At 34.2% G+C, this 17,728-nt stretch overlaps 3 protein-coding genes across 4 annotated transcripts; 1 reads left to right on the forward strand and 2 right to left on the reverse strand.

Annotated features, from left to right (window-relative positions):
- The first annotated feature begins 3,880 nt into the window (after positions 1–3,880).
- Positions 3,881–10,830, forward strand: LOC105800538 (protein NETWORKED 1A). Its single transcript, XM_012631733.2, has 5 exons — positions 3,881–4,107; positions 4,677–4,748; positions 4,860–5,105; positions 5,239–9,362; positions 9,464–10,830. The coding sequence occupies exons 3-5, from the start codon at positions 5,006–5,008 to the stop codon at positions 10,616–10,618; spliced, it is 5,379 nt and encodes a 1,792-aa protein (XP_012487187.1). The 5' UTR covers positions 3,881–4,107; positions 4,677–4,748; positions 4,860–5,005; the 3' UTR covers positions 10,619–10,830.
- A 188-nt stretch (positions 10,831–11,018) lies between these two features.
- Positions 11,019–13,324, reverse strand: LOC105800540 (40S ribosomal protein S3a). The gene is made up of 7 exons (XM_012631734.2): positions 13,214–13,324; positions 13,065–13,112; positions 12,857–12,962; positions 12,003–12,143; positions 11,716–11,901; positions 11,419–11,619; positions 11,019–11,316 (listed from the first exon to the last, which is right to left on the reverse strand). The coding sequence occupies exons 1-7, from the start codon at positions 13,222–13,224 to the stop codon at positions 11,221–11,223; spliced, it is 789 nt and encodes a 262-aa protein (XP_012487188.1). The 5' UTR covers positions 13,225–13,324; the 3' UTR covers positions 11,019–11,220.
- A 1,370-nt stretch (positions 13,325–14,694) lies between these two features.
- Positions 14,695–16,872, reverse strand: LOC105800541 (protein IQ-DOMAIN 19). 2 transcript variants are annotated; one of them, XM_012631738.2, is made up of 4 exons: positions 16,712–16,872; positions 16,218–16,602; positions 15,882–16,121; positions 14,695–15,583 (listed from the first exon to the last, which is right to left on the reverse strand). In XM_012631738.2, the coding sequence occupies exons 2-4, from the start codon at positions 16,584–16,586 to the stop codon at positions 14,978–14,980; spliced, it is 1,215 nt and encodes a 404-aa protein (XP_012487192.1). In that variant the 5' UTR covers positions 16,587–16,602; positions 16,712–16,872; the 3' UTR covers positions 14,695–14,977. The 2 variants fall into 2 exon arrangements, with proteins under 2 accessions (XP_012487192.1, XP_012487190.1); XM_012631736.2 differs by having other exon boundaries at positions 16,218–16,829.
- Between the last annotated feature and the right edge of the window lie 856 nt (positions 16,873–17,728).

The raw sequence follows: 17,728 nt of genomic DNA on the forward strand, positions 1-17,728 counted from the left end.
GGCGGGCAAAAACTGGCCAAAGAATCAAGCATCCATGAAACTAGAGAGGACGGCGACAAAACCATCACTAAAATCACTTGCAAAAGCAATACTACATGCATAAGCAAAACTAAAAAATGTGCTATAAGAGCAGACAAAATTTCAAATACTAAAACTTATTAGACGATGAAAAACAAACAAAAATATATATAAAACTTAAGACAACATGGGTCCAAACTGACTTGTGAACTGGGGCGTAGCAAGGGGGCTGGCAGGGGTCCCGACCCCCCTAAAATAGAAAAATTTTCATTTAGGCCCTTTAAAATTTTAAATTATTAGAAGTAAAATTATACTTTGGCCCGCTAAAAATGATAAAATCTGTTTTAATCCTTTAAAAATTATAAAGATATAGGCTAGAAAAATAGTGTAATTGCATTTTACTATCTTAAAAATTACAATTTAATTATGGCCCCTATAAAACATTCCTGGCTTTACCACTGCTCGTGAAATCAATTATTATTTTGAAATACTCTCAAACCAGAAATAAATTAAGAAATTGACGAAAAGCTACCAACAGTTTAGCCACCCACTTTTCAAGAGAAACTGTTGGTGGCCGGTGGAGTTTCAATGACAACAGACACCGACTCCATCGGCCACCATTATCTATCCTTCACAACTTGTGAATACAACAAAAAGACTCGCAAAATAGATCTGCAAACTGAAAAGAGAGAATTACATGGAGTGAATGAAGAGAATAAATGATGAGAGAGTTAGTGGGAAGGAGAAAAAGACGGGCGATACATAATCCGGAAGTTAACACCGCCGCTGAACAAAACAAAAGAGAAGAAATAAACAACTTAAAGAAAAAAGATAAAAAAATTTCAAATATATCATGATTTTATATAAAATGAATTGTAAAAGAAAATATATTAAACCATGATTTTTCAAGTAATCCATTATTTAAACCAATTCAATATTATTATCATGGAAAATCAATTAGTTGAAGGTTTCAAAATGAAATAATAGTTTACATGAATATTATATATATAAAAATTGCATGCAAGCTAATAAGAACTTTATTTAATTTATCAAATGCTAACATATTAATGGTTGAAGAATTTGGACAGTTCTAAAATGATGAAAAGGTGGTAAGTAATAAATTTGTTATTTAATTTATCAATAATATAGAGTAATTTTTACAATTTTTGGTTGTCTTGATTTAACCAATATAATTTAAGTGTTTTCTATTGAAGAGTCAACTTGCTTAGCTAATAAAGTTGTAATAGCAATAATGAATCCTTGAACCCAAATAAATTTATAAAAAAACATATCCTTGGATTCGAATTTTAGAAATTTGATATTTTTTTGTCTGCAAGATATGACCTAAATGTAATGAACCTTTTGTTTTGTAAATTATATTGCTTATTTTGTGGTGTGCTTTTTAATAAATATAAAATTCAAATATTTTAAATGTTATTTAAATGTATAAAATTTTAAATATCTGTATATTCATTTATTTCAAATTAATTATTTATAATACAATTACGAAAGAATATCAGGAAAATTTATAAAAAAAACATGGTTTATTATTGAGACGTAGAAATACGTATCCACCACTCAAGTGCTTAATTGTTCTAATTAATTAACTTAAAAAAGCATATGACTTCCTTAAGCAAGTTAGGTTTATTATTGAGGGTGTGATTTGTGTGAAAGCTTACCAACTGTTTCAAAAAATAGTTGTGCGATTGGATATGCATTTAAGCTTAATCACAATTATTTTTTTTGAATAAAAAAAAAAAGCAGAACGAAATAATTATTATGAAAAAGAAAAAATATTTTTACTTTATTAATGATTAAGGAAAAATATGAATAGTTAAAACAAAAACTGTGAATATTATAAATAGTTGTTTTCAGATTTATTTTGATCATACCTTACTAAATGTGAATAATATCTATTATTTATACACAAATAATTTAATCTAAGGTAGTGTGTAGCCTTTTTTATTTATAAAATATATATAGTTTTTGGTTATTATTCGTTATGCTTTGTACTTGGTTATAACTTTTTTTTAACATTAATCTCATTATAGGTTCTTATCATATCTGCTCATTTTGATACAATATTTAGAACTACCATAGCCCCTCCTTAACTCTTAGCCCCTCCTTAACTCTTATAATGCGCTTCAGTTAGAGGTGCTCATGGGCCGGGTGGCCCGGCCCGGCTCGACGGCCCGTCTGAAATATGGGAGAGTTTGGGTAAAAATATAGGCTCGAAATATGGGTTTGGGCAAAAAACGATGGGCCGGGCCTCGGGCACAACTTTTTTGGCCCGACCCGGCCCGATATAATAAATATATTTATTTTTTTAATTTTAAAATATTTTTAAAATACTTTTTTTAATTGTTTTAATTTTTTTAATTTTAAAATATTTTTTTAATTTTTAAAATAAATTTTTTGTATTTATTAAAAAATGGGCTGGCTCGGGCCGGGTCTGGGAAAAATTTTAGGTCCATATTTCGGGCCCGGGCCTAAGACCCGGGTCAAAATTTTTTATGGGCCCGGCCCGAACCCGGCCCTGCCCATGAGCACCTCTAGCTTCAGTGCACTCGAAGCCACGTCATCTTGCATTAGCAATAATACCGATACCAATCAAGTTAAGACTCAATCGGCTTATAATGAGAGGTGGCAACTAATACAAAATAATTTTTGTTCAGATTTATTTTAATTAAAATTAGAATATCTATTAATTTTCTTTTCTTCAACATTTTTCTTAAAAATATCAATGAAATCATATAATTATTTTAAAATTTAATATTAGGTAAATTTAGAACCAAATCTTAACATTTATTATTATTATTCACAAGCCACAAATTAAAAAAAACTATATATATTCAACTTATATTAAATGAAAATAATATTTTGTTAGAATAAATATTATAGAATTTGTAGAATTCAGAGTTCTTCAGCAAAGCACAAGACACAACAAAAGCATCATTAATGGGGAAATCCAAAACCCAAGAAAACATTAATGATTGTGATCTTAAGCAAAGTTATAGTCATGGTTAATATTCACTCAAGGTGTTTATACTCTTAGTATATTCACAATTTAGCTCTCTACTTTTATTTTATAATTAATCCATTTATTTTATAGATTTTAAAATTAAACTTTAATTGTCAATAATTTTTTATTAAAGTAGTTGGTATTATAGTTTGAAATAAAAATACTTGTTGGATAATTATGTAATAAAAACAACGTTATTATGAATAATTTAATAAAAGAAAACGATATTAATAATTATATTTGCATTTTTACATATGAAAAAAATATTAAGGCTTCATTTGCTTTCTGAAAATAATTTCTATTTTTATTTTAAGGAAATGATTTTTATTTTCTATTTACTGAAAATGACAAAACATAAATAGAAATAAAAAATTGTTTTGATAACGACAATATCAAAAATGTTTGGTACATATTTTTAATTAAAACAATGAAAATAAAATTTTATTATTTTAGTTTTCAATTATTTTATTTTAAAAGATCATTTTAAAAATTGTAAAAAATATGTTTTCTTTTGATATTTTAATTTTCCGAAAAAACAAAAATGAAAATGGCCGTTGTTTCTTAAAATTAAACCGAGCCATAATTTTATAAATATACAGCAATTAGGGGCATATTTTAACACATCTAATTTTTATTTCCAATTAGGAGAGGCATCCAATTTGACCAAATACCATAAACTCTCCCAATTATTAAACGACGCATTTCAAAACTTTAATTTGAACAATCCAAAGTCTTATTCGGTCTTCCCCTTAAATGCAAATTACTTACTTATTTACAGTGTGGCAAAAAAACTCCAATCTTTATTCATAAATAACTTTCTTTGTTTACTTTGCTCTTTTCTTTTTACTTTCTCTCTCTCTCATTGTGTCTCTTTGCCAAATCTAAGAATATAATGCTAAGAAACTCATTTGGAGAGAGAAAGAACCAAAAAAACAAAAATCACAGAAGAGTTTGTAAGAGATAACAGAGCAATGGGGTAACTTTGAACAAGATGCGGCTGAAGATTTACTATCACAGCTGCTGATCATCAAAATCCCATTTCCCGGTTTTTTTTTTTTGTGTTTTTGGTATGTTATTTTATCCAAACTTTTGTTAAAAACTTGTTCTTTTGCTGTTTTCTTAATTACCCATTTGCTTAAAGTTCATGTTTTTGTTTTTTCTTTCTTGCAGTTTGCTTAAATTTTATGTTTTTTTGTTGAAAAAGATAGCTATTTTTCCAGATTTTGTTCCTTTTTGCAAGTATTTGATGTTGGTTTTTGGGAAGAATACTTAAATTATTTCCCAGTTTTGTTCGTATGGTTCATTTCTTCTTCCTTTTTTAAGACCACTCTTAAATAAAAGTTCATGATCTTTTCCCAAATAGAACCAAAAAAAAAAAAAAACAAAACAGGGTCATGTGCTTCTTTGAATTGTAGATTTGTATGATGAAATTCCTTCTGTAATTGGACCACTGGGTCCAAACAACTTTTATGGCTTTCTTTTTTTTATTGAATCACTTTCACTGCAAAGTACAAATGCTGTATGCTATATGCTTACTTTTGGGAATCTTTGTTTTGAATTCATGGTATTTCTATTTGTTTAATTGATTCTTTACAAAATTGAAGATCTGATATAATCCTTTTTTTTCCCTTTTCAGTGGAGTGCTTGTTAGCTTTGAAACATGGAAGAGAATCTCATCGTTGCACATCATTGATCTTTGACTGAATAGGTAACTTAGGTTACATAGATTATCGGGGATTTCTATCATTCGATTATGTGAATTTTGTTGCTCTAAATGCATTCCAAGTAGTTTGACTTGAATATCTCTGGTTGTGTATAGGTGCAAGTGATTCAGAATAAAGATCTATTAGAGTAGTGGAACAGAATTAGATTGTTATTCTGGCCTGGACCCATTACTTGAGTTTTTGTAAAGACCAGGCTTTTGCAAAGCCGAAACTCGTTGCGTTATTGCTTGTTGGTGGAATTATGGCAACTTCATTACATTCCGAGTCTAGACGCTTGTATTCTTGGTGGTGGGATAGTCATATCCCCAAGAATTCTAAATGGCTTCAAGAAAATCTTACAGGTATGAGTTTTCTTTCTAAATACTTTGCCGCGATGGTCTATGATGATATATGTGTATATATATGTATATAGTTGATAATCCATTTATATCACTATATGCTACACTCAGTTGCAATGATTTTCTGTTTCAACAGATATGGATTCTAAAGTTAAAGCGATGATCAAACTGATCGAAGAAGATGCGGATTCTTTTGCAAGACGAGCGGAAATGTATTATAAAAAACGGCCGGAGCTCATGAAATTAGTTGAGGAGTTCTATAGAGCTTACCGCGCTTTAGCAGAGAGGTATGATCATGCAACCGTTGAGCTTCGCCATGCCCATAAAACCATGTCGGAAGCCTTTCCCAACCAGGTTCCTTTCGTATTGGATGATGAATCATCCTTGGGCTCTTCAGGCCCTGAGGTTGAGCCTGACACACCAGAAACCCCGCATCCTTTTCGTGCATTCTTTGATTTGGATGACTTGCAAAAGGGCTCTGGGATAAACAAAAGGGGTTTAAAGCAGTTGAATCAGATGTTTGAATCGGGAATAGTGTCTCCAAATGCCAACATTACTGTGAAGAAGGGGAATGGTGGTGAAGCCGAGGAAAATGAGCAGAGTGGGTTATCTCAGTTATCGATTGAGAATGAAAATTTGAAGAATCAAGTTCTTTCCGAATCTGAGCGTGCAGGTAAAGCTGAAACTGAAGCAGAGTTCTTGAAGAAAACTCTTGCCGAGATTCAAGCCGAAAAGGAAGATGTCCTTCTTCATTACCATCAGAGTTTAAAGAAGTCATCTAGCCTTGAGAGAGAACTTAACGAAGCACAAATGTATGCCGGGAATCTTGACGAACGAGCCAGCAAAGCTGAAATCGAGATCAAAGTTCTGAAAGAAGCATTAAGTAAACTTGAAGCCGAACGAGACGCTGGTCTTCATCAATACAATCAGTGCTTGGAAAGAATATCCAGCTTGGAGAATACCATTTCCCAATCCCAAGAGGAAGCAAAAGGGCTTAACGAGAGGGCTTTCAAAGCAGATATTGAAGTTCGGAATCTTAAGATAGAGCTTTCTAGGTTAGAAGCTGAAAAGGAAGCTGGTCTTGTTCGATACAAGCAGTGTCTTGATATGATATCATCATTAGAAAATAAAATCTCACTTGCTGAAGAAAACGCGAAAATGCTCAACATGCAAATCGAAAGAGCTGAAAGTGAAGTTAAAGCGCTAAAAGATGCTATTGCTAAGCTGAAAGAAGAGAAAGATACTATGGCTCGGCTGTATGAGCAGTGCTTGGTAACGATTGCCGAGTTGGAGAGTGAAATTTCTCGTGCCCAGGAGGATGCAAAACGATTAAACAATGAGATTGTAGTCAGTGGTGAAAAATTGAGAAGCGTGGAAGAACAGCGTGCTCTGCTGGAGAAATCGAATCAATCTCTACTAGTAGAGGCCGATAATCTGGTGCAGAAAATAGCGATTAAGGATCGTGAACTTTCGGAGAAGCAAAACGATTTGGAGAAACTTCAGACATCATTGCAAGACGAGCATTTACGATTTGTGCAAGTCGAGGCTACACTGCAAACTTTACAAATGTTGAATTCGCAATCTCAAGAGGAGCAGCGAGTTTTGACATCGGAGCTCTTGAATAAGCTTCAAAAGTTAAACGAGTTGGAAGCAAGCAACCAAAAATTGGAGGTAGAAATTGATCAAGTGCAGGGTGAAAACCGGAGCCTCAATGAATTAAACAGTTCTGCCACTGTTTCGATGCAGAATTTAGAAGATGAAATTCTCGGCTTGAAGGAACTGAAAGAAAAACTTGAAAGTGAGGTTGCAGTACAAATGGAACGAAGTAATATCCTCCAGCAAGAAGTTGACAAATTGAAGGATGAAATTGAGGTCTTGAGTAGTGCATACCAGGCATTAATTCAACAGCTGCTGTCTGCAGGTTTAAATCCTGAATGTCTTGAACTGTCAGTGAAGGAATTACGAGAGGAGAACTCGAAACTGAAGGAAGAATTCAGCAAGCAAAGAGGGGAGGCCGAAGTTCTTTACAAGAAACTGAGAAGCATGGATGATCTTTTGGAGAAGAATGCTGTTTTGAGAAGTTCAGTGTCGGAATTGAATGGCAAATTGGAAGGGTCGAGGGAGCTTGTTGGGGAATTACGGAAGTCCAGTGAGTTTCTTTGGGGAGAAAAATCTTCACTTGCCGCTGAGAAATCGGTTCTTCTTTCTCAGTTACAGAAGATGACTGAGAATATGCAGACGCTCTTTGAGAAAAACAGATCGTTGGAAAGTTCCCTTTCTGGTGCTAATATCGAGCTTGAAGGCTTGAGATCAAAGTCAAAGACCTTAGAAGAATTCTGCCAGTATCTCAAAAACGAGAAATCCGTTCTTGCAGGTGAAAGAGACAGCCTGATCTTGAAGCTCGAGGATGTTGAAAAGAGGCTATGCATCCTTGAACTCCGATTCGATAAACTGGAGGAAAAATATTCTGACCTGGAGAAGGAGAAAGATTTGACACTCTGTCAGGTAGAGGAACTACGGGATTCCCTCGGTGCGGAACAACAAGAGCGTGCCTGTTATGTGCAGTCAAGTGAATCACGGTTAGTGGATCTCGAAAACCATGTCCATTTACTACAAGAAGAAAGTAGGTTCCGGAGAAAAGAGTTCGAAGAAGAAATTGATAAAGCTGTCAAGGCTCAGGTCGAGATCTTCATCTTCCAAAAGATCATAAAAGATCTCGAGGAAAAAAACTTGTCTTTGTTGATTGAATGTCAGAAACATGTCGAGGCGTCCAAATTGTCGGATAAACTAATTAGGGAGTTGGAGAGTGAAAATCTTGAGCAGCAGATAGAAGGTGAATTCCTATTGGATGAAATCGAGAAACTAAGATCTGGGATTTATTTAATTTTCCGAGCTCTTGAGTTTGATCCTGTTAACAAACATCGGGATGTAGTTGAATCAGATCAAGTTCCTCTTTCATGCATTCTGGATAATGTTGAAGACATAAAGAGTTCACTATCGAGAAACCAGGAAGAGAAGCAACGACTGGTAGTTGAGAACTCGGTGCTGTTAACTTTAATCGGACAACTTAAATTCGAGGGCGGCGAACTTGAGTCTGAGAACCGAGCCCTTGAGTATAAGTTCGAGATTGTGGAAAAGCAGAATGCGATGCTGCAGAAAGACAAGCGGGAGCTTCAAGAGATGGACCAGCAGTTGATGTTGGAAGTGCGTGACGGAAAGATTGAGAAAGAAATATTAAACGCGGAATTGGAGAGTGAACGTGGAAAGTTGAAGAGCATGCACGGAGCTTGCTTGTTATTAGAGGAGGAAAATTCCAAGCAGCTCGAAGAAAACAGACTTTTGCTCGAGAAATTCTCGGACCTCAAAGAGGATATGCGTGTTCTTGAAGATGAGAACAGTGTTGCCCTACAAGAAGTGGTAGCCCTTAGTAGTCTCTCTCTCATTTTAGAGACCTTTGGTGCCGAAAAAGCCGTTGAAATCAAGAAATTGGAGAAGACGTTGAACAAGAAAGAAGCTGAAATCTCAGAATTGAGTGAAACTGTTGAGAAGTTACGCAATGGACTAAATGGTGTCAAAGATTTGAACGACCAATTAAATTATCAAGTCGTTATCAGAAGTGATTTGCTAAAACAGAAGACCATCGAGCTTTCAGAAGCAGATGAAAAGCTTCAGGCCGCACATAACTTGAATGCGGAACTGTACCAGACTCTCGAGGAACTGAAGAGGGAATATGAGGAATCTAAACAGATTAGAGAAAACTTAGAGAGGCAGATTGTTGAACTATCGGAAGATAACAAAGAACAGAAAATGGAAATCGAACACCTTCGTGAAGCAAATGACAATTTGGGTTCCAAAGTTGTTACATTACACAAGGAAATCGAAGAAAAAAAGATTTATGGACAAAACCTGAGTCTAGAGCTACAAGAAAAAAGCAATGAGTTCGAGCTGTGGGAAGCTGAGGCTGCATCATTTTACTTTGATTTCCAAGCTTCTGCCGTTTGTGAAGTTCTACTCGAAAATAAGGTACACGAGCTTACTGAAGTTTGTGAGACACTCGAAGAAGAAAGTGCTGTAAAGAGTGCACAAATAGGACAGATGAAGGAAAGGGTTGAGTTCTTGGAAAGTGAAATTGGAGGGTTGAAGGTCTCGATGTCTGCCTATGTTCCTGTCATAGCTTCACTGAAAGATAGTATAATATCCCTCGAGCAAATTGCCCTTCTTCAGCCAAAGCTTTGTGTTCCAAATGGTGACGAAGATAAGGTAAAATTAATTTCTACATTTAGGGAATATTTACGGTTGAAACTGTTTAGATATGCTTGCATTATACTACATTTAAAGTTCTATTTATTTGTTTTCACCAGGATGTAGAAATGGTTGATGAACTTTATGTGGTGAGCTCGGAGAAACTCGAAGAAGGACAAAGTGCGTTTTTGACATCTGGGATTTCAGACTTGCAGGAGATGTGCACTAAGGTTAAAGCAGTCGAAAAAGCTCTGGTGCAAGAGATGAATAGGCTTGTGAAGCGGAAAAGTAACAAGAACAGCCACGAGATTGATGCTTCATCTAAAGCCATTAACCCCTCTAATTCAGAAATGAAGAAAGCTATGCAAGTTGGTGAAGAGGTTGCTCGAAAACTCAAGTCGAAGAAGATGAAACCTGAAATTTCTGAATTGAGAAATGGGATATTGTTGAAAGATATTCCCCTGGATCATGTCTCTGATTCTTCATTATACAGAGGGAGCAAGAGTAAGAGAGAGACCAGCACAGCTGATGATCAAATGCTTGAACTATGGGAGTCTGCTGAGCATGAATGTGGTGTTGATTCAAAAATCAATGACATGCAAGAACGGGTGTTTGTACCGGGGGAGATCATTGCTTGTCATCAGTCCAGTGATCTAGAACCTGAAAACGAGAGTTCTTTGGGAGCATTGGTGGAGAAAGAGTTGAGCATTGATAAGTTAGAGATATCTACCAGCATTAGAGAACCAAAGAAACGAGCTAAAAACCGAAAGGTCTTAGACAGACTTGCTTCTGATGCTCATAAATTGATGGCTCTTCAAACCTCTGTCAAACAACTGAAAAAGAGAATGGAAATCAAGAAGAGGAAGAAGGCGTTCGATTTAGAATACGGACAAGTCAAAGAACAATTGCAAGAGGTGGAGGATGCAATCAAGGAGTTGTGCAACGTCAATGGTGAATTGACCAAGGATGTCGAAGGGAGTTCTTCATCTTTAGACGGGACAAACTCAATGGAATTGGAAGGACCTGGAAAGAGCAACTTGAAAAAGGTACGTGAGCAGGCAACAAAAGGGTCTGAAAAGATCGGAAGGTTGCAGTTCGAGGTGCAGAGCATCGAGTACGTTATGCTGAAACTAGAAGATGAAAGGAAGAACAAAGGGAAAACCCGAACCGGTGTCCTCTTAAGGGACTTTATCTACAACGGTGGAAGACGGAGTGGAAGACGAAAGAAGGGTTGTTTTTGTGGGTGTGCAAGACCTTCTTCTAGTAAAGACTGAGGCTAAGCATATACAGACAGACAGAAAAAAAAAAGCCCTGTTGTTGCTTGATAAGATTCAAAGCTTGCCTAATTTTCAAGGAATTTATATGCTTAGAACCTGTTTTTAGAGCAAATTATCACTTCTAGAATTAGGTCTTGATGTAATCAGTTAATAAGCTGTATACAGCACTCTATCTAGTAATTTTGAGCAAACTAGTAGAACTTGTTATATATCTAGTTCCATTTTAACCTGTTTTTATTTATAACTACAATTCAGGGTATTTTCAAGTTTGAGTTGGGTTTTTTTCAACACAGCAAGACTACAAGCTAATTTTTTTATTTGAAAAGCAAATGAAGTATAAACATCTTAAATGTGACCCTATATGACATTCATGTATTTGTCATTCATATTATGAATATTTTAAGGTAAAGATCATATTTATTTTTTACCAAAGGGTAACATATTGTTTACTCAAATATTAAGTTGCAAAATCATATCCTTTTAACATCAAAACCATGGAGAAATTCTCTACTACAATTTTTCGACAAAACTAAAATGATCAGCAAAAACTCCTAGAAGCATAAAAAAACAAGACAAATTCATGGACTATTGTTCTTCGTTCAAGCTCCAACAACCTCTGCAGGAGCCTCAGCCATTGTCTCATCAGCAGGCCTCTCTAGTTTCACACCAACATCCTCTGAGTAGTCACCATGAACCTAAATGAATAAAGAAAACAAGAAAATTAAGAAATTAACTAGGCAAGCTCCATGGGATAATAATTTTATTGAAAAGTAAGAGAATAGATGCCAGAAACTTACCTCCATCAACTTCCCGAGATCAAACTTGGGAGCCTTCAAGATTTTGACCTTACGAATAAACACATTCTGCAAAGGATAGATGCTAGATGTTGCCTTCTCGATTTCTTTTCCAATCACCTCGGGGATGAACTTTTGAACCAGTTCCTTCAAATCACAAGATGTTGCCTGCGCAGTCATTATTTCCCTCATCTTTCGGCGTATCTGAAAAACAATAATTTCACTTGGTCATCATGGGATTGACAAATTCACAGAAAGCACACAAACACTGCAAACAGTCCAAGTACCGGGGTAGTTTACCTGTCTAATCTGGCTGGACTGAGCATAACAAGTCCTTTTAACCTGGTTCGGGCGTCTCTTAGTGAATCCAATGCAGAACAATCTCAAAGTGTAATTGTCAGTTGTCTTCACATCAACATGAGCTTCAATCAGGGTTTGCCATTTACGCACCAAAGACCTCAGCCTGTCAGTTGTAAAATTCATTCCCTGGAAATTTGAAAAAGGAAAACGAATCAAAATTTTTAAACTTCTATTGCTAAAAAAGCTGGGATAATATAGTAAATAAAGGAAGTTTATATTAATCATACCCAGAAGTTGGTCAAAACATTTTTTCCTTGAACATCTTCAGCTCTCAAACGAATCTTTCTGTAAGCATGATCCTCATCACCACCTTGAAGATCAGCAAGGAAAACCTCAAACACACGGTGTTTGAGTCCTTCAGAAGCAATCTGTCAATGAAATAACCAAGTTCAAACCACATACATATAACTCAAACAGTAACTATACGTTAAACATACAGAGCAGATCTAAGTTCATTGTGCTGTTTCTATGCGGAAACTTATATATCAAGAACACACATCCACAGCATATCATAAGTAGAAGAAAGTCATAAAGGTGATTAATCGTCTAAATAACTGAAGCCGACCAAGACAAGTAAACAAATAATAAGTTACAAGTTTCTCAAATAAGTCCACTTCAATTGTTGCATCCTTCTCAAAGAAGTAACCATGAAGTGCAGAGTCAAAATAAATTTATAGTTTGATAACAGATACAAAATTTCCTCACTCAATTGAGAACCTTATGCGTTCAGTAGCCAATTTTCTTAATACAAGATATTGGTATTTCAAAAGAAATGGTAAATCAGCACTTCAAATAACAAAAATAACATCATGGTCATAAAAAAACAACCAGCAATACAAGCAAGGCTCAGCTCAAAACTGCAGTTCCCATTTTACAGAGCAAACCAGAAAATACCATGAAAAGACAACAGCATTAAACTTCCATATTAACTTCCAATAAACGCTAAGAAAAGTTCCAAGCATTGGCAATGGAATGTACAAAGAATATAAACAAAACCCAATTTCCTCGAAGGTTGAAAGAATACAATACAATGCAAACATTTTCGAAAAATAAATAAATAATTTTCTAAAAGAAAACAAACCTTGGTACCCTGAGTACGGGAGACGAGAGTTTTCCCCACATTTCTGGTAGTGAAAACTGAAGGGGCCTTGATATCGTACCAATCCTTCTTAGCAAAAGGATCCGCTCTAAACAAAAAAAAAATCAAACATTTAACGAACAGATCTGTTAGTAAAATACCCAAAGCGCGATTAAAGCTAAAAACTAGATCGATAAAAAACAGTACTCACGCCTTCTTCTTTCCTCCCTTCTTTCCCTTGGAAATCCTCTTGTTCTTCCTACATTACAAAAAGAAAGACCCAGAAACAGATCAGGTTTAATAAAAAGAAAGAAAGCCAATTTGAAGAACGAGAAAGATGAAGGAAAAGGAAATGAGTACCCGACGGCCATGCTTCACAAACTTTGCTTTGCTACAAAGAACGGAGCAGTCGGCACCTACTTAGTTTATTAAGTGTAGGAGTGGGGAGGAAAACAAAAACCCTAATTTTAGTTGCTTATATATGGATGCTTGGCTCTCTCAAGCTGTACTTATTTCCGACTGTTTGAGAATCCCGGTTTGTTATCCGGCCCAGCCCAATTAGAATTATATTAATATAAAGGTTAAATTCTGTTGTTAGTCCCTGTACTCTTTGTAAATTCAAATTTTAGTCGTGCACTTTTATTTCTAAGAATTTAATACCTCATATTATTAACACCTTCATATTTCTTTTTTATTTTGTTTGTAAAACATTTTGTAATAAAAAATTATTCACTTAGTAATTATTTAATTAAAAATGGCAATAAACCTAAATCTAATTGCATTATCAATTGAATTCCAATTTTAAATCTTAAAAATAGAAAGATAAAATTCCTTAAAATAAAAGTAGAGGGACTAAATAACAAAAATACAAATAGTACAAGAATTTGGAGCATATTTTTACCTAATTTAAATAGTAAAATAGGTAAACCCAAGTTTATATCAATTTTAATATTTTTAATATTTAACATTTTAATTTTTTTCTGATTTTTATATTTTTATATTATTTTAATCACTTTTATGGGAAAAATATTAAATTTAACTCAAAGTTGTCATGTGTCACCATCTAGTTGATCCGTCAACTTATTTTAATGGTCAATGTGGTAAATAACTAAAGCTGTTCACGAAAAAATTTAATTAGGTGTAAATTTAATACGATTGCCTTAATTGATTTTTAAATATTTTTAAACGGTTTTTTATATAAACCTTTTACAAATTAAATTAAAATTAACAGGTGTATTAATTTAAATTATAATTTGATTTTTAAGTAATTTTACAATTGAGTAAGTAAGCATACTTTTTTTATTTGAAAAGTATTTCATAATAAATAAAAAAATGTTTTTAGAACTTATTTATCATTCAATATAATTTTTGTTATATTCAAGTATGCAACTATTTTGTTTTGAAATTTATTTTAAGCATAGGACATTATTATACATTTGAATATGTTTTAATATTTAATATATAATTTATATAATCAAATTAAACTTTACAAATTATTTTCTTTTACTTAATTAAAAAGTATTATATCAAAAATATTATAATAATGAGTTACAATAAATTATTTTTGATATTTTTATTGAAAATATCATAATATCAACAATTTTAAATATAATTTAAATATACATATTTCTATATGTTTTAAAAATAAATTTATTTATCTTCATTTTAAATATTATTCCATCGACTGTATATAAAAATAAAATTATTACATTATTACATTATTTAATTTTAAAAGTACAAAAGAGATGAACATAAAGTAGAGAAAATGTTTACGCACATTGCATTGAAAAGCAAAAATAAGAGTAAAGTTCCAGCTTTTGAGCAAGCCATGAAGCTTGTGCTTATTCTAATTAAGAACATACTGACTTATATTTTAATATAAATAAATGTATATAAATACAATCTTTCAAATACATAAATAAAAAACCTAATCATCAGAAAATAAATCAAACAGAGAATTTCTATTGACACAATGTTACTACATCACTAGTCCCTGCAATTTTCGCAGGTCATTGTTCACAGTAAAACTTCTACTTTAGTCATAGAAGTCATTTTTTGGCTCCTGATTACTTTCCCTCAGTTGAATCGAGCTAATTCATTTTCGAGATTCCATTTGGTGTTATTTCATACTCTTACATCGTACCCGAAATGGGATCTGCAGTAGTTGGTGTTTGTCAATACCGTACTGGTGGAACCGCACTCACTGTCTATAAGTGAAACCGATGATCTATCGAGTTTGATGGACCAAGGGTACTGATACTGATACTGGTACTGGGAGTTCTTTTCGGCAGCTCCGACATGTGAAGACGACCGCTTCATTTTCATTGCCTTTGGGACATGATTCCGGCCTTCAGTCGACGATCTCCGCCGGCCGCTAGGTTGTCTCTCGATCGAATCCGGTCTCGACTTGGGCGCACTTTGTGACCTGGCTTTGGCTCTTGATGATTCGGTGTTGGCCATGTAATTGGGGCAGAACGAGTACTCAAATGTCTCGGATTCTGCATAATGGGGACTGCTTTGTGCTACGGTGAAAAAATGGTCTTCGAAATGACCACTGCAAGCACCGGGGCTTATTTGATCAGCCAAATATGATGATGTTACCGGTGATGCCTGATGATTTGAGAATCTGTGTTCCATTGAATAGCTGTTTCTACTCTGCAAACTTGCCTTTGAATCACCATGATCTATCTCTACAATCTTAATGTTTTCCTCCACTCCACTATCAATCTCCTACATTCTCAAATACCACATTGCAAATTAGACAGGTCAGGTTCGTTTTGAGTTGCGTAAATTTGAGTGAAATTATCGTGTTTATAAAATATTCAGATCAATTATCAAGGGGTTAATTTTTTATGTGGATCATTTCGTCGAGTTTAGTGGATTCATATTGTTAACTATTTTAATTATATTAAATTATATCGAGTTTGGATTTAGATGAATCAAAATTTTGAGATTGGATCAGAATTCACAGTTATAATAATATATTATGCGGAGAAAACGTGGATCATTGAAATGAATCGAAACTTACATGATATCCATGCCGGAGCCGCTGATCTGGTGTTGTGGACCTTCTATGGGGCGATTGTCTTCGGCTAGCAGGCCTGGAATCTTCAACCATCCGAATCCTCTGAGCTCGAGCTCGAGCTTGTGCGGTAACCAAAGCCTGCATGCATTTAAGAGTAACACTAGCTTGTCTTCTCACCAAGTGACCTCTTACCAGTGCCTGTAACTTCACTATCCCTTTCAACGCTTTCAAAGCTTTCCTTGCCTGTTCAACAATAGCACCCACTTCCGATCTCATCAAAAATGTCTCAAATAAATACATAATTAATTCAGCCATCAAATCTAACAAATTATAACATACCAGGTAAGATCGAAACACAGCTTGAATCATCTTAGCAGCCGCCTCTTCACCTGCATCAACTTTCTCATCGTCAGCACTACCACTTACCCGGATCACATCCGTCACAACCGGCGGAGCCGGTGGTGGTGGAGGTGAAGGGGTAACTACTTGTTCTACAGAATTCAACTCCCTAACAGGCGTCGCTGAAGCCGAAGATCTCCGGAAACTCCATCGTCGTTTCTCTTTAGGAGTTGTCGGTGGCAGTGGGATCGAAACGGTCGTCGTTGGATTCTCAGGGACAACTGAAGAATTCTGATTATTACTTATGTTTCTACTTTTGTCTTTCTTACCAGTCAACAAGCTTTTCAACCATTTCGCTGTCTTCCCCATCGCTGTTTAAACCATTCTAGTATTCACAAAAATGAAGATTTTATAGATCTCGTAGGGTATATTATATATCTAATGAGCATTAGGTAAGGACACTAAATGATAGCTAATTAAACATCTTCATCTACCTGTAATAAGATATCAATGGTGACATCCTCGATGTTTCTTTAAGTAAAATTTCGGGTTGGAGTTCATTAGATCGGGTTATTACAAAACAATGTTTTGGTTGATTTGGAAGGGAACATAGCAGAAAGCCATGTGAAAATGGGACCAGGGAAGATGGAGAATCCGTATAAAATACTACTGATTTTTGAGGTGTATTAATTTGGGGAGTGGCATTTCGAAGATGGAAATGCCCTGTCGGGGGTGATAGTGGGATCCACTTAGAGATTAGCAGAGTTATAGCTTTGGGATTGGTCGTTGGGATCTATGACCAAGCACATGCTCGTTCTTTCAAAGCTAAGTGTGTGCAGTATTGTTTTGTCTTTTGCACCAAGTTTTCTTCTGTCAATAGACATGGTCCCCCATTGAAGGCTGCGATTTAGGTTGTAAAAATGGAAATTTTTGTTAATTTAGTAACTGATTATAAATTTAAAAAGGTGATTATGGATTTAAATCATATAATTAACAGAATTTTATGTCAACAACTTAATCATTAATGGATTTCAAATCATCTCACTTTCAACAAAGTACGTTTTTTAAGGGGAGAGTATTTATAGTACCGAGTAAGATAATTTTCTTTCGATTATGAGTATGAAATCCATTTTAATGGTGAAGTTAAAATATTTTTTTTGAAATTAAATTATATATTTTTATGATTTTTATTATTTTAATAAATGATGTTTTATACTTTTTTAATGATTAAATCATTTTTTTTATCATTTTGGGACCAAATGTAATTTTACAATTACTAATTTAAAATTTTATAAATTATAAAAGAGTTTAAACAAAAAAAAAATTATTTTAGGGGGTCAGGGGCGGGGGCCTACCAACCCCCTAGTTTCACCATTGATCCGTTTCTGAAATTATTATTTTATTTTTATATATATAATTATAAAAAAAGTAAAAATATAAGAATGTGTTATATGAAATCTCGTATTTTTTATAATTATTTTTTAAAAGAAATGTGTTTAAATATTTATTTG

Source organism: Gossypium raimondii, chromosome 9 (genome assembly GCF_025698545.1).
Source record: "Gossypium raimondii isolate GPD5lz chromosome 9, ASM2569854v1, whole genome shotgun sequence".
NCBI classification, from domain to species: domain Eukaryota; kingdom Viridiplantae; phylum Streptophyta; class Magnoliopsida; order Malvales; family Malvaceae; genus Gossypium; species Gossypium raimondii.

What these genes read in the sequence shown, in the direction of transcription:
- LOC105800538 (XM_012631733.2), top strand. Translation starts at nt 5,006, where the DNA reads ATGGCAACTTCATTACATTCCGAGTCTAGACGCTTGTATTCTTGGTGG. An exon ending in GCTTCAAGAAAATCTTACAG is followed by an intron (nt 5,106 to 5,238) that starts GTATGAGTTTTC and finishes CTGTTTCAACAG; the next exon opens with ATATGGATTCTAAAGTTAAA. An exon ending in CAAATGGTGACGAAGATAAG is followed by an intron (nt 9,363 to 9,463) that starts GTAAAATTAATT and finishes TGTTTTCACCAG; the next exon opens with GATGTAGAAATGGTTGATGA.
- LOC105800540 (XM_012631734.2), bottom strand. An exon ending in AAGGGAGGAAAGAAGAAGGC is followed by an intron (nt 12,963 to 13,064) that starts GTGAGTACTGTT and finishes TTTTTTGTTTAG; the next exon opens with AGCGGATCCTTTTGCTAAGA. An exon ending in ATGTTTTGACCAACTTCTGG is followed by an intron (nt 11,902 to 12,002) that starts GTATGATTAATA and finishes TCAAATTTCCAG; the next exon opens with GGAATGAATTTTACAACTGA.
- LOC105800541 (XM_012631738.2), bottom strand. Translation starts at nt 16,586, where the DNA reads ATGGGGAAGACAGCGAAATGGTTGAAAAGCTTGTTGACTGGTAAGAAA. An exon ending in CTGTGTTTCGATCTTACCTG is followed by an intron (nt 16,122 to 16,217) that starts GTATGTTATAAT and finishes ATTGTTGAACAG; the next exon opens with GCAAGGAAAGCTTTGAAAGC. An exon ending in GGCTCCGGCATGGATATCAT is followed by an intron (nt 15,584 to 15,881) that starts GTAAGTTTCGAT and finishes TTGAGAATGTAG; the next exon opens with GAGATTGATAGTGGAGTGGA.